At 33.7% G+C, this 23,470-nt stretch overlaps 1 protein-coding gene across 1 annotated transcript in view; it reads right to left on the reverse strand.

The window, feature by feature from the left end:
- Window positions 1-5,972: 5,972 nt before the first annotated feature.
- Window positions 5,973-23,470, reverse strand: part of conv (insulin like growth factor binding protein acid labile subunit convoluted) — a 77,594-nt gene continuing 60,096 nt past the window's right edge. Inside the window, exons 8-11 of the mRNA XM_014362832.2 lie at window positions 7,377-7,857; window positions 7,052-7,315; window positions 6,590-6,818; window positions 5,973-6,315 (exon numbers count right to left, since the gene is read on the reverse strand). Coding sequence (XP_014218318.2) covers window positions 5,973-6,315; window positions 6,590-6,818; window positions 7,052-7,315; window positions 7,377-7,857 — 1,317 coding nt within the window. The remainder of the gene's footprint in view (window positions 6,316-6,589; window positions 6,819-7,051; window positions 7,316-7,376; window positions 7,858-23,470) is intronic.

Genomic DNA, 23,470 nt, shown 5'->3' on the forward strand with positions numbered 1-23,470 from the left:
GCGGTCTCTTATCGTAGTATGTAAGGCTTTTTTTTAAGAGTTTGGTGGATTCGCGTTTAATTTAATTAATTATGAAGCTAGCGATCTGTTGTTATTTATTTTACTTTATATTTCTTAGAGCTTTTATTGGAATGGTTCAAATTTCTGATTATTGTTTGATCGATTTCTGTTAGTTTAAATCAAAGACTTTAGTTTTTGTTGTTGCTCCCCCTTCGGCTTAGCAAAGTCAGGGAGAATGTTGGATGTTCAAGTACATTCGCGATCGTAAGCTTATGTAAAGATGTCAACTGACTACTGCTCGCGAGTAAGAGAGAATAAGATGATATGTGTGAGCTTGTATGAATGTATGTGCGCGCGTGCATGTAAGACTTCTAGGCTTTCGCGCTCCGAGAGCCAGTTCATGTCTGCTCGCTAAGCTATTCGCATCGCTATGAGTTGCTTTAGTTTCCTTTTGATGATTTTTTATAAATTCTAAGCGTTTCATATTTTTTTTTTTTGAAGTGTAAAGAAGAGTTAATTAATATTAAATTAATTAGTTTTTATTACACTTGGTGTTCAGTGTATTGATAAAGTGAGGGACGACTTGGTCATTGTAACAAACTTCCTTATCTTTCCTCTCTCCCTCGCTACTTATCTAGTCATTAAAACTTAAATCGTACAGTCCATTAACTAACGTCTATCTTTAACAACATTCCAGAAAAAGGTTGAAATATGCATGAATCGCAAATCGATTTTTATAGACCTGATATTGTAAAGCAAATAGTAAGAGATAAAAATGATATAGATTTAAAGAGTATAATTGAAAAAGTCGTGTCTAATGATAAGACGAAGTGTGAATATTTTACAAAAGAATATGCATGCGACATTACATGCAATATTGCGTCATTTTATAAAATTGCACTTGTATAGGCCTTAAACTCAAAAATAAATTATCAAACGTACTTACCGTTGTTGTTTCTTACCTAGAATTAACACCTCATTTACATTAATGACATTTATTTTGATATCATGAGAAAACAAGATTGAAAAATTTTGGACTCTTTCTATTGGTGAAAACTATTATTATAAACCATAAAAAGCATTCTTATACTGAGGGAAAGAAAAATTTTAACCTTTCTAATAATTAAAAAATGGGGAAGCCCTCTCTTCACGCATAAAAACGAAAGGAGAAGCCAACCATGGCGGATTATGTTCTCCGCCCCACACGCCTCTTCGTTGCTTTTTATAAAAAGCTTCTGTTTTTACTGGATTTGTTTAAAATATGGTCCTAATCGTTTTATTTTAGAGTCATTTGTAGGTCTTTTACGATTTAGTTCGTAAGCTTTATTTGTTTTTTTGAGTTGAGTAAAATAACTATTTAAATTATATGGATGATTTTAATTAATTCTTCATTTTTAATTCTTATATTAAAACAATTTAAAACAGTTATTCTTTCAGATATAATTTATTCAGATCACTTTAACAAGATTTAAATGTTAATTATGTTACTGATGATTAACTTACATCTATTACTGATTGCTGTCACTGCTGCTTCAGAGTTTCCTAATGCTTTTTGTAGTAATTTTCAGTGGTTCCTTAAACGATACAAATTAGTTCGTGGCTGATAAGATGTTGTGGTTTCTGCATTTTCTGCTATCACCAGAACTACTTTCGGCGGGCCTCCTTCGTTTTACCTCGCTCCTTAGCGTAGTTCGATACTATTGATGCTCTCGAATTGCACCCGAGTTGCCTCAGACAACACGTTATGCCTTACGCGTATAAGGTACTCGCAAGTCGCGGGAGTCAAGAGTAAAATAAAACCTTAGAGGACAGGAGATAGACGTAAAAAGAGCGATTTACCAATAAGCGATGTTTTTGCAGACTGCGTTGACAGCAAAACAGTAAGCTTGCACGATGATGTTACATGTAATGATTATATATATTAGAAAATAACAATACAACAGTACCAATTTCATTTTTCTGACACGTGCGATTGAGTTTTTTGGATCAGTGATGATGAAAGCTCATATCAGCAATAAAAGAACGCCAAATATAAGTTTAGGTGTGACAGTAAGTTTACATATTTTGCAATTAACTCTTTTGGGGATTTCACAATAAATTTCGAGTACAATGAAATAATGTGTAATTTACAATTCTTCAATTGGTATACATTGTAAGAAATGAACAATCAATGCGTCAGTAAACTATTCATTTATACCCACAATACGATTTATGCATCCATACACGTTACGTATAATTTTAATACATAAATGCATTTTCACAGCGAGGCTGGCCGTATTGTATGTCAGCATATTATGTAACAGTCCTATCTAGGTAGTAGAGGTTTGTTGTGACGAGCCAAAGTGCTGCAACAACTACTGCCATCTTCAAAGGAGGAAAGTTTTTTTATCTGGCTATGGTTATAAAATAAGATATATTATTGGAAAAAATATGGAACTCGCTGATGATTCATCAAAACTTTGTTTGAACAGTTTAATTGATATAAATCTGAATCTTTATTTGAACTTAAGTTTAATCTTGAAAACAATCAAGTTTTAAAGTGAAACTTTTTACGTCAGGCCGTGAACAGCCACATGAGGGAGAATGCATTACGAAAAATCGTAGCCACCCACCCTATGGCCCAAACCCTCTCTTCAATCTCCTCTCTTATATACTTCGTTTAATTCCATCTCTCTTTTTTGCAGCGCATGCCACTGTCCTGACTACTGCTATGTATCTCTTTCTTTCAAATGTACGCCACTTGCTTTCTTTTCTTCACGCTGATACTGTACTTATATATGTTTACATATATTATAGGTATCTTTGTGTGTTTTTACGCTACGACTAAACAGTAAGCCGATGCGCTTGCTGAAGCTGAGGTATAAGTATGAAGAAAAGAAAAAAGAAGAGAAGAACAACAGCTGCACCTATACTCTATACTATAGGCAAAGTATAAGTATGTATTTTGTATACACGTATACATGTTGCACGTCCAGGTCATTTTATTTATGTTTATACGTATATATGTAAGTAAAAAACGTGCGTAAAGTATTAAATATGTATAATACGACAATCTTACCTTTGAAAACAAGAAAATAGCTATATATCTATTGTTTTTCTTAATCTCAATTAGTTAGAGTAGATCACTTTACTTTTATGGTCGACAAAACTAAAAAAATCTTATTGGTCGGATACAAAGATTTAAACAAGAATTTATAGTACATATACGATCTCATATCAAATACACAAATAGTAATTTTAAATAAAAGGAATTTTTGTCCTGCGTAACTAGACAAAAGTACCTTTTTTGGGGTAGTATAGGGAACACTTATGTTTTGTTCTGCATGACATGACCAACAATTCGTACAAATATTAATACATATATCATAGCAAACATGGAAATACTCAGAATTCGTAAATCACACGTAACATAAGTGTATGTATTATCTGTTTCTCTATTCCTTTGACATCGTGAGCGGGAGGTGTGCCAAATTTTTGCCCCGTTGTCTAAGTCTGCAGCTTGGACACCAGATCAAAAATGAGGCAGATACACCGAGCTGTTCCGGATCGGGTTATTGCTACGGGAGATATCTCGAGGTTCTCCTGATCCACATGACAATTGTCATGGAAAAATGCAGAGCAGTTGTTAGGGCCCTCCCTCCTTTTAATCCCATCCCAATTTCTTTCCAATATCAAGTGCTAAGTGCCCTAAGTAGTGCCTCTACAAGAGAGCCGGACGTAAAAATACTATAACATAAAAAAAAAGTATATGTATTGTATGCACGTGCGTGCTTGAATACGTAATAATAATACAAATTAGGCTTAATCAAATTTTCTCAGTTTCTGTTATACCAAGTTTAATAATACTTAAGTTGGAAGTTTCACTTCTACCAGGGGTCCCGAGACCCACACCTGATTTTTATCTGTAAATGATTCACAATCTACATGTAATGGCTATGCAATGCCTAAAATTGTTTGCAAATATGTTTAAATTAGTGGGCTACACGTAGTTAGTGGTGAATTTAAGATTCTTATTAACATAGCCTCAGAATTGTTGTTAAAAAATAATTCTATTTTATGAAGTCATCGATTAATTGTACCAAAATCTTAGCATAATACTTTATCAATCAAATGACATTATGGTTATATGAGTATAGTCAAAATTATAATGCTGGCACGATCCTACGTGTATTAGCCCATGATATATACATACATGAAAAACGTTACTAAAAGATGTTAATCATGCTAACAACATGGTTATATCCCACTAAAGGCTAAACTGAATGTCTGGAAATGGCCAGATTCCTTCAATTTACGAAGTCATGCCAATTTTTAAGGACTGATTCAGAACTCTGCGTACTTGATTATTATTTACGTTCACTCTGAGTTGGTGGATATAGAACAAATGCATGGCATTACGGAAAAATCTACAGTTTTAGCGTTTAAAAATTTTTTTTTAGCATCGGACCCACTTATGTTAATAGTTACTGATAAGGTCTGGCTTCTATTTTAAGTGAATTTTTATAGAAGAATGATATTAGTTATTACTTAGTCACCCCATATCATTCGGTGATCAATGGCACAGCAGACAACCTCATTAATACATGCAAAAATAAATTTAAATTATTTTATTAGACAGTGGCAAAAAGTAATAATCAAAGTCACATATCTTTTTAATTACAGATTAACTTTGAAAGAGAATTATTTTCCGTAGAACTCCAAATTGACAGGAAATTTGTAAAGGGCTTTGATTTATTAAGATTTAATGCAGGATTTTTTATATTGAGCAGACAAAGGGCTCAGAAAATATATTTTTACGGAAATAGAAATAGAAGTTACAGTTTTGAAACAAATAATTATGGTATAGCAAAAAATGCATAATCAGAAGGTGAGAGTTGAAATTTTTGATAAGCCAAATTTAGTTACTTATGTGCGGAAAACAGAGGATAACTTGCTGTGGGCTACGTCCAGTAAAAATTTTAAATCAAAGTAGTACTTTTAAGCCAGTTGTTGAAAAGTCAGTTGTGACTTATTGTTTTATAATTATCTGTTAAAAAAAGTTAGATGTGCATAAAAATAATCTACGGTGATGTAAATATCTTTGTAAACAATTTTAAAGTCAATCTATTTTAAAAGTATTCTGATACTACACATGATTCATTTATCTTTAAAACAATAACGATATCTGCTATTCATGAATGTCAAGCCAGTATGGGCTATTTTTTTCTGAGATGGTTTATAAATAGTTTTGTACCTTATTTTTTCATATTGAATTGAATATAAGCAATCACAAATCATTGAAAAATTATTGTACAACAACAAAAAATTGAATCGTTCAAAATTTCAAACAATTTTCAATCGTTCTTAGGTCCAACATGTATGTTTAACCAATATTTTTGATAAATACTAAGTTTTCCTTTTTTTCATAAAACTTATAAGAAAAAAGACCTAGATATATTCATATGACATTTTATTGACTAGAAGGTAACGTGTATGCTTCCTTAAAAATAACAAAAACTTAAAAGTTTGAAACTATACTAGATTGTATTCATTCGGAAATATGGGTTTAAGAAAATCAACATGAGCAGAAATAGAAGGCTCGATAGATGAAAAAAGAAGAAATAAGGTGCCACACCGTTAGAAAACTAATTTTATTTCTATACCTTTACTCATAAGTGATCGTTTAACTGTCATTCAAACACATATGTACATGAAAAATAACTTGATCATTACCAAACAATATCATATCAGCGCACCAGATGGCGTTAATATCATGCTTATCCATGCTTACGTACAAAATATTAATCTTTTTTTTACGGAAAAACAACAGACCCTCAGCACTACTTTTACATTCAACACAACAAATATAAGACTTTTGCGAATTATCCTTCTCATGGAAGTTGTGATAGTAGGTATAAAATTAGTTACAATGAATCACTGTTAAATAAAGTCCTAACAAGACAAAACACTGAAGATTTAAGCTTTTTCTGCCACTATAAAGACACAAAAAAAACGACAGGAGTAAGAAACACAAGCAAAATATTGACGGTTGACTGTGTGGTGGCTTCACTGAAGGTTTGCTTATCTAAAATCTTGCACTGCGAGCTTTGAAAGGTCTTAACATTTCCCATAGAGTCTCGTGCCAAGAGGCATAGCTCGTACTTTATATTGGGATCTGGAAGCGGTCTTATCTTGAATGAACGCTCTTTATAAACGATATTTTTTTCCAAAATGTTTTTACTGCTACCTGGCTCTCGTACAATTAAATAAAAATCACCTGTATCCCCACGACTTGTTACGTACCACGATACTGTCCACACCTCATCATCACTATTGCTAAAAAAATATCAACATTAAGTACAAGACGGTAGTAAATATGAACTTATCTATTAAATACACACTTGACTGCATAAGTTTACGATGATAACAACGTATCAAACATTTAAAGCAAGTATTAATTCATATAAATAAATAAAAATGTACAAAGTCTGATGTAATAAATTTTCAAACAAATAGTCAATAGGAGAAAATAAGTACAAAAGTCAATAAATAACCAAGAGACATCGAAACTGATCTTTCTAATCTAGATTTCATAAAAAGTTCAGCTTACTATTCTATATCTCGGTATTTGACATCAGGAGAGATATCATATTTTGGATTCTTCATAATATCTTTATTAGGACAACTCATTAGCAGCTCTGAAACATCCTGTAAAAGCAAATCAGCAACGTAGTTGGGATTCGCACATTTTACACTTGTCCAATGCATAGGAATCTCGGTAAATGTATCAAGCCACCTCCGCAGAGGTCGTACGTAGCAGTCACAGTGCAATGGATTACCTGTAAAAGAGATTTAACTGTGATTCTGAAAAATATTACTGCTATTGTTAATTTTACATGCTTTCATAGACTAAACAAAAATTTAGTATTATTTTTGAAACAAGGACTGTCACTCTTACTAGAGCTATTTAGAAATTTTATTTTCACCACTCGCTTTAAAATGTCCAGTAAAGCAAAATTTTCAACAACACAGAAAATAAACTAGTTATTTAACTATTTTTTGGTTAAAATACCAGCATATTTAAGTATGGTTCCATTGTTCAAAACTTCAATGAGAATGTCATCAAAGTTATGAAAGTTGTTATACTCTAAATCTAATAGTCTCAAGTTTGGCATTGCTACAATTTTTTTCCAAGGAAGGTGATTAAAACGATTGTGACTTAGAACCAGATTTGTTAAATTTGGTGGTAGTGAGAAGAAGTCTTGCTCAGATAGATCTGTCAACTCATTGTGGGATAAATCTAAAGTTACCACTTCCGTCAAGTTTCCAATAACATCTGAAATTTTAGTTATTTGAATTCTTTTTCAATATTTATCATAATTGAATGATTGACTTACATTTTCTTATTTCATTAATGTTGTTGTCACTAAGATTCAAATAAGTTGATTTCCTTGTTCCTAAAGTAAAGTCAAAACTAAGTGCCTGTATTCCGTTCTGAGACAGATCTATTTCTCTTATTCTGTATGGAACCCATGGATTATGAGGAAATGTCTTACTAGTAACATGAACAATCTTGTTATGACTGAGATTAATTTTTTCAAGTGATAAGCAGTCATCAAGTAGCCCATGTGTTTTATTATCAAGCTTTTGTAATTTATTATACGAAAGATCTAAATTTTGTAAGGAAACTAAACCTCGAAAAGCACCGTTTGGTATGTGCTTGATTTGATTAGAAGTTAATTTTAAGGTCAATAGTTGTAGAAGTCCTTCAAATGCCCGCTCACTTATAACATGAATTTGATTATGGGCAAGATTGAGCTCGAATACAATTGGAAGCTTACCAAAAGCTGCCTTACTTAAAGATGTCAAATTGTTATCCTGAAAAATGTTATCTTTTATTAAATAACTATAAATAATTAACTATTTAAAAAGTAGTAGAAAGAAAATTTATCTTTTAAAAAATTTTTTTTCTTGTTTCGAAAGACTAAAATCATAACTCTATAAAAAATAACTTATTTGTGCCTAATCTTCTGTCCAATTTTTTTTTTTATGAGTATTAAAAAAAATGTAGTTAAGTATCATACAAAAGTACAGGATTCAAAAACTTTTCCTTTTCATATCCATCATGATATCCTATAGTATGGCGATGCCAACGATCCTACAGCAATATACACTTATACCACAGATCACACTTCCGCAACTCTACAACGTTGATAAATTTGATAATTATTTATGACTAAAATATAGCTGAGCTTCACATTATTAGAGTAAATGCAATTTTTGATACAGGAAGAAATGGAAGACTCTTACCCCCGAAATTAGGGAGACGGAGACAAAGTACGATTTTTGGTAAGCAAACAACTAAAAGGAAAGTTAAAAAAAATAAATAAATAAACAAATAAATTATTTCCTTATAATGTTGCTGTTTATTATGGTTTTAGTTTTTTTGCTGAATAGAGTTTAAATCCTTACAATTTAGCTGATTTGACTGATTGCATGTACTTTTCATTTCATATTGTATGATAAATTAGTTACAGTGATGAGTAATAATAATGGAGCTATTGCTTCATCAAAATAAACATTTATTTAGTTGGATTAAATAAAAATAAGTCTGTTTAGTGTAGCTTTTTGCAATAAAAAATAATTTGGAGGCAAATCTAAAAGCTAATCTACATAAATTAATCGATCAATACACTCTAAGGTTTGGGGCATAGTACTCTTGAATAATCTGTTACTGTTAACTTGCTTACGATATAATGATTTTTACAATGCAAAAAAAAGTATAAAATACTGACTAAGTTGTGGCGTTCCTGTAAGTCCTTATCTAATTTTAATAAGTGTCTTTTAAGGGTCTATGATACTTAACAGACTCAATCTCCGAAATTAACAAAAACCAGAAAAGGAAGTTATACATTCTTCAAAGCAATACTTTTATTCAGAATCGATCCTAAAAACAAAATTGAAGTGTTTCACCGGTAGCAGATAGTTTATTCTCATCTATGAAAGAAGAATGAAGAAAATGGGAGGTGAGCAGTTAAACTATTTTATACTTAATCATAAATTGTAATTGTTTGTGTATCCGATATGTAGTCCAAATGATTTACATAGCAAATAATAAATAAGTTAACTTCTCACAGAACAATTACTTGTGGCAAGAAATCTAACTATATTATAACTTTGTACGATGATTAAACAAATTTTGAGACAAAAAAAGCTGGTCATAAGTAGCCCAACTATTTTTTTAGGTATGAATAATATTTTAGTTGATCCTTAAGTGACATAGAGATACTTGAATAGAGGATGCGATGCCTGTATTAAAGGCCATACTTTATCGTGGCATAAAAAGTGAGAAAGAATACTGCCGAAAATCTCCCTATTGCTGTCTTTCTTAAATCGGTTTAAACTGTAGAATTTTATAGTTAGGAAATGATAGTAATAAGTGTTCTCTTTTACTCCTCGTATTAGGCAGCCTGGTTGGTAATGTCCTCTATTCTAATGGTCTATTTCCTGAAATATTTTGCAACTGTAAAACTTCTGGCATAAAAGAAAAAACTCAATTATTTGCAGGGTTTCCCCAAGCGTACGAAAAAAATAGTTTTGGAACCTTTGCTTATTTAACAATTTATAAAAATTAACAACTTTTTTCAGTTTTCTGCTCATATCTCCGCTTCTATTGCTACTAGATACATTTTATGATAGTCATCATTTTACCATGAAATTTTCTACTAATAAAATTCTGTATTAAATCCATTTTATATTTTTTATAACGTTTTGATTCCAAAAAATTACTGAAAAAATTTAGTTACGTAAAGTAAAATCTCCTTAACAAATTTTGGTGCCACGCAAAAAAATGTGTAGCTCTTCAGTAACTTTACACAAACTATTTTGCAGATAAGCAAAATACTACATAGTTTTTTTAGATCAATTTTTAAAGTGAATCTTTAAGGTCTGATTCTGAAAGGTACAAAATAATATACATGTAATTTGATTTTGATAATCACATTGGAGTAAGTCCAATGTATAATTATCACGAAAAATTTTTTTTTCAATTTCTCACTATTATTCAAATAGTTAGGTTAAATTCTGGCATAAATTTGGCTAGATTTTCCTGGACTACCCATTGTCAGTACATAAAAGTCTGTAAATGACCTAAATTCGACCGTGTGTTAATAAACTATACCATGGTCACCAAACTTCCGATTGTTATAAATCTATTTTTATCTTGAAGTTAACATCTTGAGGTAAAATTGAAGCTCAGGTGAGTTGAAAATAATGCCACAACGGCTGAGTTCATGTGGTCGAAAATCTCAAAACAACGCGTTTTTTAAAATTTAAGGAATTTTTTACTGAAAGTCTGTGGGGCTTAGGTATATATATTTCAATTAAATTTTTGTTTAACTATGAGACTGTGCCCCCTGCTCGCTCCGCGTGCCAAAACTCATAATTTTATCAAACACTCATTTTCTACATTTTTAAAGAAAAATACAATAATTATATATTTGTCGTAATACGTAATATTGTAATAATCTTTATCAACTTACAAATTTGAACAACTTTTTACTGATTTTTCAAAAACTCATTTTCAAATGTACCCACGCTTGATCAGTCTCAGCCACTCACACAACGAATGAACAGGTTTCATCACATGACCCATCATTATTTTGAGATAGAAAATGTGCCAAAGAATCTGAATGAATGTTTTGTTTATCAAAATTGTGAGATGTTTCTATTTGCTTATACAATTTGTTAATAACAATTATTTACAGAAAAATAAGGACAAACGCAATGGTTTTTAGGAATCAGGAGGTCAAAATACATCGAGTAATAAAAAAAATTCCATGGATTTGAATCTTTCACGGGCACTTATCAATAAAACCTAACTAATACTTGTTACGTCAGACATTCACCACCTACATTGATTATTTTGCTATTTGATTTAATTCATATTTACAACTATTTATCTATTTTGTTATTCAATTTTAAAATACAATCAAACAAAAATACTTTCCTGAATTTCGTATTATATCAAAAGTAGAAAAAAATTTATTTTCGTGCTATATATTATTCATATCCTCCCTTCAAACTTATAATTGTATCAACAATTTCTCGATTTTAGATACCGTAAAAAGTACTGCAAGATCTTAAAAGTATTATTATAAAATTTCAATTAATTAAAATATTGGCTTTTTCAACTATATTTACTAAAACTTATTATTAAATTCACCTGCTTTCTATGAAAGTCGTCTTATTACAGAATCAATAAGAAAGTGTTAATCACGTGACAGCCAAGCTATTATGACAGGAAGAGTATCATTGTATACTACGAAAAAATGCAAATATATCGGTCGTTTTTTATATTTCTTTTTTTCTAACTAACGGCATTTTATTCGTCGTAAAGTACAAAATTAAAAAAAAAAAAATTATCTCAGCTTATTCTTATTTATATTAAAAGATAATCCATTTAATAATATTGATATCACCTAGTTAATATTATTCAACAGGAAAAAAAAAAAAAATTATGTGTGAAATTTTTTACTTATTTACTGATTTAAAAAAATATGTAATAATTCTATTAACACAAAATATCTAAATGTTATTTGATATAGATTTGTCTTTCCTGTACAACGACTTATTCACTCTGTGCACAAACGGCAAAAGCTGGAACTTTGACACCTAATTCGCATTTAAAATACGTGTATTAGTGGACACTAGCTCCAAATACATAGGTTCGACACTAGTGTTGACTAACATATGTAGTTTAAATGTTTTTTTTTTTTTTTTTTTTTTTTTTTTTTTGATGGAGCGGGGAGGGGAAAATCTTCATAGACACCCCAGCTAATCTGGTGGTAGTGTCGGATTCACCCGGTGTGCCTACCGACTAAAAACTAACCTCCCCGCATGGGACAGGTCCGTGAGGACCACTCCCCTAGAAGACAAAAGGGCATAAGAGGAGAAAGAAAAAGGAAAATAACGGAGAATTTCGGAGGCCGACTCGCTCTCAAAGAGATGAGAGGAGGGGGCACTTACGCATCTGGGCGAAGCTCGATCGGTAGTTTAAATGGAAATTGGGTGTCGAAACTTCAATTTTTGCCGGTTGTGCATGGAGCAAATTACAGTCATCAAAAAATACGTACGTAACTCAATGCCTCTCTTGAGGACACCTACAATCGTTTTTTATTATCTATCTTGCTTCCTTTTTAATCATGGCGTATTTCTTATTTAATATTTGTAGCTTACGTGACCGTATGAACATGGAAAATTATTTGTGCATTATTTTAATTCTTTATTAAACATAACATATTTTTTTCAAAAATTTCTTCCTTTATTTTATGAAAATACAACGAAAGCATTCAAAATTTAAGTTTATATTCTTACACAATTCAAGATTTTTTTTGGGTGCCACGATGTTTTTTTTCACTTTTGAAAACCTACAAAAAATCTTGCTTCTTTTTCAAGATATAAATAGGTTTATATTGTATAACACTGGCATCGACATTGTCTCTGATACTGTCACTGTCACTGTCACTGTTGGTTATTACTCATACTTAACATGAAATTTCATTTAATAATATAGTTTTTGCAATAACGTTAAAACCGTGTTTCAGAAAAACGTGCAAAGCGCGATGCCACGCTAAGCGCTATTGTTACTTTTCAAGCGTGTAACAGCACAGACGTTTCACGCGTTGAGAAATAATACCAACTATACTTAAAGAGTGTGGAAGCCCATTTACAAGAGCTCCAACGCTGCTTGCAAGGTGACGCACAGTGAGATGAGACTATCACAAAGTAGACAAGAGTCTGGATTAAATCTAATCTTACAGATACGTAGAGGTTTTTGAGCTTAATTAAATTAATCCTGATATGATTTTCTCAGAGATACAATGCTAACTTTTTCAAAAAAGATTGATGATGTGACGTGTATGATTATGAAGGAAAAGTAGAAGTGATATTTTGTTACTTTAGAAAAAAATTTTTGTATCTAATCGCATATGTATGTGTGAGAGACGGGTGAGTGTCATTGGAATTGTCTCGTCACTGTGTGAGTGTGTACCGTACAAGCTGATCAATCCGTTCACCGCTACTCTGCGTTCGCTTTTTACACGTGTTAAGGACGTTTATTACAGTTAGAGGAGAAATTTCAATAGAGCAGTGAGGGGGCAGTGATCACGTGGCAGCGCCGGCAAATATTTTAAATGCATTTTTATATCTATGTATAGGTGCCTGACACTTTTTATTTAATTGCAAAAATAACTTGTCGATCCGTCTGAAAATTTATTATAATACTAGTATTATCGTATTGCGTCATCCAAAGCAAATTAGAAAAATTCTTCAGACCATTTTCTTATAAATTCCATTTTGATGTGACTCCTTCATAAGGTTACACGTTAAATTAAGTTTTTTCAACATTCAATATCTAAAAACGGTGTTGTAAAACGGTCCTAAGTTTTACATGTGACTTTCTAACATTATTACGAGGATCTTGTTGTAATTTCAGTAAGATCGTACAGAAAACACTATGTGTGATAAACGTCCTTTAAGTGAAGAAGGTTGAAAACCAATTATAACTTTTCTACCGAGCAAGCTACTCTATATTTCTGTTATTATATAACTAGTAAATCTAGTTCTGTTAATTGTCTTATAAACGGGGAAAAATCAGCAATCGACCGGAAAAACTAATGCGCCTGCAATTTTTTTTGCACCATCTTGTTTAACACGTGCTACTGTATGGGGAAGTACAGTTTTCCAAGCGGGAATGTGATCAGAAATTGTTGAAACGAATTTTTTTTAACAATTTATTGAAATGTACCAATCATATCATACGTGAATCTTAAAAAAGTAGTTTTACATCGTAAAACAAGCAATGGCTCGCTCTTCTTGCGCTTAAGGCTCCGTTCACGTCTGCCAACTAAACGGCCAATATCGTTAATTTTGTAATAATGAAGAGGCCATTAAGCCACATATTAATTTTTCATTGTATTTCTTATATTTTTTTTATCTACACTTCTAGTTTTTTTTATTTTTTATTTCAGATTAATACAAGAATGAATAATACTTATTTAAAATCAACTGTTATACGTGTTGCTTAAATTGATGACTTTTATTTCCTTAAGTCAATTCTTGAAAGCGAGATTTTTAAAATACACTCCTGTTTCTATCCAATCCAAAGATTTGAGTGCACCAGTGTCAATTTTATACATGTGGCAAATATTGTAGTTGACGTAATAAGAGAGATAAAAGTCGTCATCTCTGATTCGTAGAATTAAAGATTATTGGTACATGGTGGGTACTGTCACGTGTAGTGACGTCTACCCACTGTCGGTAACAAATACCATATGGTGTTTGTCACCTAGCGACCACACCCATAAATCGATATCAACGCACGCTCGGTCGATCGCATGCTCACCAGCTATTCCCATTCCCTAACTCCACCCCCGCCAAATTTAACATCTGGCTTACGCCTGCAGCTGCACCTTTTTTTCCAAGAATATGTTAATCAAATTTACCTCCATTCCTTGACCCACCACCGGTCCTACCCTTGATTATCGATCCAATTTAGGGCTTAAATAGAACCGCACCCTGCTAGCTCGCACTCTTTTCCTGGAGAAACTGCTGGCCAACAAGGAAGTAGCCGATATTGACTAAAGCGAGTTGTATTATTAAGCGTTCATCTAATTATTTAAATTGTTGTTATAATATTTGTGAATCAAGAAATCAAGTTTTGCTAACTATTCAATTGAGCTTTTCATTTTTTATAATATATTACCGGCTTAATTAACACGCAATATACTTCACCGGCTAATCCAGGAGAGCTGTCAGCTGCGAATCGTCTATTATTCACAAAAGTACTGGTGAATTACTTTTAATACTTTAACTACTTTGAAAACGCTGCTGAACACAAACGCATTTGCCGCTTGCGTCCTGCAAGCTGCATTCAAATACTCGCGCACTAAAGTTAAGTCGAAGAGCCATGACGTAACAGTACCTACGTCAGTTCATAGATGGTAGTACTTGTCTCTAAGTTTTACACATTAACTTGTTTTTAACACTCCAGTTTAAGGTACGCTCTCTTGTCAAAATCTATGTACTGGCGTAAGCTTCAATTAATAGAGTTTAATTCCTTGAATTCAATAGTGTCCTTGTTTCTACGCCAAGCCTGCTGAGATTTTGAAAAATTTTTACTTTAAGTTTTAATTTTCAATCTAATCTCTCATTAAAAAGCATTAAGAAAAAGAGTCACACATACATTTTCTGCAGAAAAGTCAAATTTCTGAGCAGACATGTTATGATGTACTTGTAGAAAAATTGCTCTTCCATCTAATGCTACTCTACGAAGTGCAGATATAACAAGGTATTTTCTCTAGATATTTACAAAAAAAGAAAGTAAGCTTTTGTCTCAGACGGTTGGAAGATGTTATGCAGCCACCATTTTCTTATCACTGATACGGACAAGTTTTTGGAAAATACATATTTTAAAATAAAACAATTACTCATATTATGTTTCACGTCATTAAATTATTCTGAGTTTTCAAGCTACAAAAGATAAATACATAGAAATACGAACAGATTAGAAATGATTGAACAATAATAGCAATTTATTACCAATGCAATTGATTCTTTTTTTGTTGGTCCAAAAGTGTTTTCTTACTAATACATGAAACAAAGTCACTAAAACTGTTGTGACCACTAACCGCATAAACTATTGAGCCGATTTTGCTGAAATTTTGCATGATGATTCTTGATGATTCCAAGATGGTTTTCGCATAGTTTTGTTCTTAAAAATTGAATAACAATAGCGATAAATAAGCTCAAAGTATTGAAAAAATACAATAGCTTTTTACGTTAGTTCAGTAGCATCCACTTGGTAGCATAGACATAAAATTGAAGCTACCTGCAAAAGAATTAAATAAGTGTGGTTATAATAGGCCCGAGCGTCTCAGCGATTTCCACAGTCGTCCACCGGCAGTACATCAAGATCAGAGTTGTTAGTCGTACAGCTGGGCATCCTGGCTACAAACGACACTCTTTTTAAATGGAAAGTAACCTACTTCTAACTCTATTTTGAGCCACCAATAAAAAAAATGTTCGTAATGATAACCTCTCCTGCAGAATTTGCTTTATGCAGCTATTTTAAACAACGCCACCTGCAGAGAAAAAGATGTCGATGCTAACTAAGAAGAGTTCACAGTATCAGATAGACAACGAAAAATTAAGTAAAAGTGTTTATTTCAACAATAATAAATATTTAACAACTAAAATAAGTTTTTTTAGTCCCAAGTAGCGTATTAATAGCAAATAATACTTTTTCTTTTCAATTTCATAAAAAAAAAAGTAAATTTCTATTCTGAAATGGCTATAATGCTTAAGTGAGCATAATAAATATCACTATTTAATCTGCTGATTTAAAAGTCCTTCCCGAAATAAATTAATATTTAAGAAAAATCGCAACACTTACTAACAAAGTACAACCATGAAAGGAGAAAAAAACTTTTTTTATTTAGGTACTACTAAATAGGTATTTTATGGCTTGACAGTATACTTAACATCTAAAAAAATTACGTCAGTTGTTAAATATACATTACCATAGAAATAAACGCTTGTAACAGATCATTTTTCATAAGTTCTGTGTAATCTTGTAAGTTAGCATCGACAACTTTTCCCCTGCAGATGGTGTTGTTTCAAATTGCTGCACTAAGCGAATACCACGAGACGTATTAAGCCAGAGCACACCCTCCTCTAACACTTCAGAGTTTTGTGGCCATTCGTCAGAGAATCGTTCACTACATTTGCCAGCCAGGCAAGACAGCCCTGATAAGTACGGGTAGTCACAACGGCCTCCTTCTTAGTGGTCATCCTGACGGCATACCCGCCGGTAAGGTATTAGGTTTGTTCAGAAGCCAAAATCCGGCGATCCATGGCTGCCAGCGCTAACCCAAGTTTAACTCAAGAACGAGCGTTCTTTGGGTGAACGCGGGCGACCCACGTTGAGAACCAGCTGATCCACTGAGGATCCTGATTGGCTGGAGTCTCTCCGTCTACTCTGTCATCTGTGATGTTGTGGTGTGTCCTGTCTGCTCTTTACCATATTACACAAGCGTGTACATCTATTTATATCAGCTGGTTCTTAACGTGGGTCGCCCGCATTCACCCAAAAAACGCTCGTTCTTGAGTCAAACTTGGGTTAGCGTGGGCAGCCGTGAATCGCCGTGGGTCTCCGGATTTTGGCTGTTGAACAAACCTATTCTCCAGGCCCACTTTCCTGACTAACGATAAGCGATTGTGTTGTGCACTGATATGCGTGTCTCATCGGCATTCCACTTGCTTACGTGTAAACAGCTATAACTTCGATGCAGTAGGGGAAACGAGGGTGGTAAACGTGGGGGAGAGCCACGCAAGATACTTTTCTTATACACTGAGAAAGATTTGGTGCTGCAGTTGTCCCTCCCCCTACAGCAGCTATACCAAATCACTATTAGTCTGCTGTCTCTGACTACTAAGATAGCAGGTATCCCAGTCGGAACAGCGTACGTACGAGCCCAAGTATAGTAGCGTTACCTATAGTGTGGTTCAACGCATGTATCATAGGTTAGGTGCATCGCATATACAGGTCTTGTGCAGCTCTCGTCTCAACTGGTATTGCTGATGTACTAAACTTCCGAACTAGCACTGTACTACCGGTGGTACTCTGAGGGCGCCAAGTCTTTCTCAGTGTACTAATTTGTCACGCAGGCGCGTTGTCTTTACCAACACCATACCTAGCAAGCCGTATCGAGGAGAGATATTTCTTGTAGCTAAGAGACTCTCGATACTGACCGTACATTTCGGGAGAGCTTGTGATACGTCAAAATACCGTGTCACAAGGTGTATATATGTGTACTTGTCTACTTGGCTACACTCGACTGTATTCGAGTTTCAGCAATGTGACCGTCAAACTATATATGTATAGACAAGAAAGCTACCTTAAAACTATCCAATTTACTCTTTTATTTATCAGTTATTACCGCAATTCTTTCTTACTTTTATATTGTATAACCTCCAACCTACAGTACTTATTGTAAAATAAATACTTGTCCCCAAAATGAAGTATTCTAAAGCACCACGGCATGAAAGGTGGAGGGAGTGTCTTAGAAAAAATAGACAGCAGTAGATGGTCTAATGGAACAATATCATTTAATTTCTTTGTGTATAACGACATGGCCATTGGCAAGAAGATTACTTCGTGGCTATCAATTGCTAGAACTTAGTACCATTTTTTTCTTTCATTCTCTTTTTATTTTTTTTTAGATTTTCTCCCTTATTCTACTTTTTCCCTGTTTTCCAGCCGAGGTATTGGCCTAGATTGGACACGGGAAGGTATATGAGCCTAAAGCAATAACATGTAAGCCACAGATAACAAAAACGTGGTTGAGCTATCAAGACAAATTTTACTTTTTCACATAATTAAATACCTTACTTCCCTTCAATATTAAAAATGCAGTTTTCCCTTCGTTTTCTTTTTTTTTTTTTTTTTAGTGCTTCAAAATTTTACAAATTCGCTTGCTTATAATAAAAACAACACTTTATTTTTCCAGCCACATAATATACATTCACAAACATATTCAAATAACTAAAATAAAGTTCGGTATCTGAATAATTTTTAAAAAATCGAGGTAATACGTCATTACTTTTCATGCATGCAGATTATTTGAAGAAAATGTAACTTTTGTAATCGTTTTATTAAAGCCAGTAAGTAATGAATGGAATCACTTTGTATTTTGATGTAACGTATGTACTCCACAGGGTAGTTAAACTTCTTCTATATATATATATATATATATATAATACATTCTAAATTACACGTACAACACCGTGCTACTACATGACATCACTGCACAAGGTGAAACTAATGCCGACCAGTAGCTGAGTTTCACAAGAAAACATGCCACTACACAAAAACACATACAAAATACTAAAATACACTATCGTTCTTTAAAATCAGTTAATTTTTGGTGTAGATCCACCACCGGAAATAGTACAAGCAACAATTGGTTTAAAACCCCGAAGTGGACGTAGAACTTAAACGGAGGGAATTGTGACACAGTAGTTTAACATGCATCAAGCAGAGCTTCGAGGTGGTACTAACGCCGAATGCTATGACCCTGCACCTTTTCCATGCCTGGATGATCCAAAGATCTCATCAGGACTAGTATCAATGATGTCTTCTCTCATATCAGCTCGATTAGTGTTTTAGCATGTTCGGTAGTATTGAAAACAGCGCTGCCAGACCACCTCGGTAACGTTTCGCCCCCTATCGGCAGTAAATCGTACAGAGGCGCCAATGAAAATTCGAAAAAACGCCTAAAAATTGCCAGTATGAAATCGCATAGGATTCGATTTTTTTTTTTTAAATTCGATCGAGCAAAAAGTAATGACCATTAAACTCTACAAATTTATTAAATATATACTAACATGACATATTTTATAGAACTTACATATAAAATTTATCTAAGAAATATAAAAAGAGAGGTAGGATGTGAATGATAAAAAAATTTATTTAAATTATAATGAGATCACATTACGTACTACACTATATTAAAAAGTACTGTTACAAGTATTTCATATTGTGTGATATTCATATGACTATCGAAATACATGGACAATCGAGTTCATTTAACAACAATGTCTGATATTCTATCTCCTCTATTTGCTCTTCCAGAGCATTCTCTTTTTCGTTCTTGTATTTATCTGGGTACATCTCTCTTGAATTAAAATCAATGATCATATTTTTAGTTGGAACGAAAGAATTGCAGCACATTTTTAAGGAATAAAAATGCACTTTTATCCTGAGTAATGAGTCTAGCAATTCTAAACGCATTGAGTTACGAAACTTGGTCCGGATACTGTTCATGATCGAAAATTCACGCTCGACAACTGCGTTACTGGATGGCAAGCTTAACAACGTTAGTGCAAACAGCGCTAATTCACGAAAAATAAATTGGCCTCCAGCATTTTTGTAAATATATAGTTCTGGCCAAAATTTGCGGGAATCACTAACTTTCTCTTTGTCCATTACGTCTAGCCAATTAACACCCAACATTTTATCGTACTGAGCCTCCAATAGGCGCAATTGGCTCCTTTCTGCGACGATGTCCAGAAAAGGAAGATCTAAAAAATCTAATCGGGCTGTTGGACTCAAACAAATAGACGGGGAAAGTGACTTCAGTTTTTGAAAATACTTTACGTTATTAGGTTAACGCTTTGATAACTCAATACAGAGCTTTTTACAATAATTAAAAGCTCTATCTTCAATTTCTGTCTTTATATCGGTTGTTACCTGATCCTTGATATCCATCAGCGCCAATTTGTATTCGATACCAAAATCCGACTGATCTGGACGTCGAAAAGCTTCCTCGTTCGCTAAAACTTTTGCGAGTTTCTCACAATCGTTCGTTAAAAATTCCGTTTTCAGAATTTTTTTTGCGACGAAAAAAATCAAGTTAGCTAAATCGTCATAAGCAGATGCGGCTTCCACTGATTCTTTTTGAAACGCCAAATTGACTTGGTTAATTTCGTTCAGAATCGGGGTAACGATCTTTAAGTATAATAAAGTAGCATTGTTGTTTAGATATCTACTCAAGTCTCGCGCTTTTTCGCATTTTTTTGACTTATCTTTTATAGTTGCTACCATGTTAAAATGCGTTTTTAGTTCAAAATAGTTTTTTTCGATAACATTAACAGCTTTTGACCGAGCAAGCCATCTAGTATCTGGAAGACCTACGAAAGAGAGCATTTTTTTCTCATCATCACATCCTGCATTCAGAGTATTCCACAGCATTTCATATTCCTCACACCTCAGAGGACTGCACGAAAACCAACTGTAAACCTCTTTGATGACAAATTCTACTGATGCCGGGAATTCATCTGCTGCTGCAGATGCTGCTGAATGTAAGGCATGACATACGCACTTGACTAACTGAAGCTTCGGGCTATCTTCTTTTATCAACGTATAAAGCGAATGCCGTATGCCATACGAATTCGAGCCTCCATCTGTACCCAAACCAAAGCAATTGCTTATGGGTAATTTTATGTCTGCTAAATACTCTTTTACGAGAGTATACAGAGAAACAGCATCAGCTTTGAATACTTTAAGAAGTCTCAAGTGGTCTGTGATGACTCAATTTTCTCTCCTGCTAAAATATTTTATGCACAAGCAGAGAAATTTATTTTTAAACCTAGTTGACTCGTCTACAATTAAGCAATAAGGCATTTCTCCGACGTCCTCGATTAATTTGCGCAGAAAATTTGGCGCAATTACTCGTTTTAATAAGATGCTGCACTTGGTTCGATGCAATTTGAGATTCTGTATGCCAAAGCTTTTCAAGAGATCACATAAATAATCCATGCTCGTAATACTGCTGTGGCAACCTATATAAACTGCAAGTTTTAAATCGCGAATTTTGTTATCATCCGGAGACAGCACGTTACACATCTTTGTTAAGCTCTTAGTCTGTTGGACGGCTTTCATGTTTTTGATATGTACCTCGGTGAAAGCGTGATAAATTAAATCAGTCTTGTGAGCGCATTTATTCTTGTGGCAAACTGTGCAACGTGCTTGTTTTTTCGGATCGTAACTTCTTTTAAGCCAACCTAGAAACATTAGTAATATTCGTAGAGAAAAGATATAATAAGGAAGTTTAAGTAATACGAACTAAATGGATGGTGTTATTGATTGGACTAAATGCATGTTACTGACATCATGAATAAATGGGATAACAACAAAAATTTACAAAAATGTGAAGACACGAACTAAAAATTCACGTAAAAACAAGAATTTCTGCTTACCGTTACCCCACCCCTGCATCTCCCACTCAGGGTTATACTCGTAGATCCTGCTGTCTTCATTGTCATTTAATTTCAATTTTTTTGCATTTAGCTCTGACATTTTTGTTTTTCCACTAGTTTAAAACCAAACGTTCGGAATTTTGCGGCCAAAAGTACCGGTCTTACTATTTCTGTACACAGCTGCGTTTCTATTTAGCCTACAAGAGATGAAAGAGATCACTTCAAACATTCGAATGTCAATGAGAAAAAAAACAATGGCTCGAGTCACCTTCTCTTCGTGAGCTAAAGAGAGACAAAAACGAAACGCAACAGTGCCCTGCGCTGCACTAGCGCGGGAGACTGGTAATATCGACGGAGTCCGCCATGCTGTCTATGTAGACAGCTGTATTATCCACAAACACAAGCCGTGAAATTTAAAATGTGAAATCGCCATATTTCGCTATAGATTCATTTAAAAATCGCCAGAAAAATCGCAACTCGCCAAACTTGAAATTTTGCCGCCAGAGAGGGTTGAAAACCGCACAATTGGCGAGAAATCGCCGCGTCTGGCAGCGCTGATTGAAAATCGATCGACGAGCAATTGCGCCCTTACCCACTTTGCTCCCGACAAGAGCCACGCCACTTCAGATAATTAATGTAGAGTTTATCGCCATATTACAAATGAAGCGAGATGTATTGCCGTCACCCACATAGTTTGCTCGATTGAGTTAGTATGAATGTTAAATAAGTTTAAATTTAATAAAAAACTTTTACTGATAAATTAAAAATAATTTTTATGATACAATATAATTAGAGGATGTGAGCTAGTGTGTTGGTTATACAAACTTTATTTTGCAAAATTATTATACATTGACCTCTTTCCATCCAAATTGCGCCATGTATATTTTTTACAGAAACGTCGCGCCCATTTTTAGAGTAAAAATCGCTGGAGTGCGAAAAACTTTGTCAGTTAAAAATTATAAAGCAGTGAAAAAAGTTATCCACTTTGGCCAGAAGTCGAACCGGGGCCTCCTTCTTGCCGGGAAGGTGCGTTAACCAACTTCGCCACCGAAGCCTCGGCAGACACCCTTCTCCACTGCTCTGCTTATGTGTGTCCTTAGGTTCGACTCCTGGCCGAAGCGGATAACTTTTTTCACTGCTTTGTAATTTTTAATTGACAAAGTTTTTCGCACTCCAGCGATTTTCACTCTAAAAATGGGCGCGACGTTTCTGCAAAAAGTATGGCGCAATTTGGATGGAAAAAGGTCAATGTATAATAATTTGACATAATACTTACCCATTGAGTAATAACATCAATATCAAACTTCATTTTGCTGTCATCAATACCTTTCATGTACATACGTAATTCAAGACATACCCTTTTTTTCACCACGTACATTTCTGATCTATATAAATAATTCTAGAAACTTGTAATTGATGAGAAAAGCTACGTTTTTGATTATTATGATATTCCTGGGAGAATAGATAATAAGGGATTGATGCCTCGATGCCTTGTTGATGCTAGGACATGGTAGCCTTTAAGCGCAGTGGAAGCTGTAAAATTGTAAGGGCTGCGACGAGGTCACCAGCTCACGATGATCTCGTTACCGAGCGTAAATGGAGTTACTCGTGCAGCAATTTTATTGAGCCGTAAATCATAAATTTTCACAGGGCTAGTTTCCAGAGCCCATTG

The sequence above is a fragment of the Copidosoma floridanum genome, unplaced genomic scaffold (assembly GCF_036245765.1).
Source record: "Copidosoma floridanum isolate Cflo_tuat_1 unplaced genomic scaffold, Cflo_Japanese_pri ptg000026l, whole genome shotgun sequence".
NCBI lineage: Eukaryota > Metazoa > Arthropoda > Insecta > Hymenoptera > Encyrtidae > Copidosoma > Copidosoma floridanum.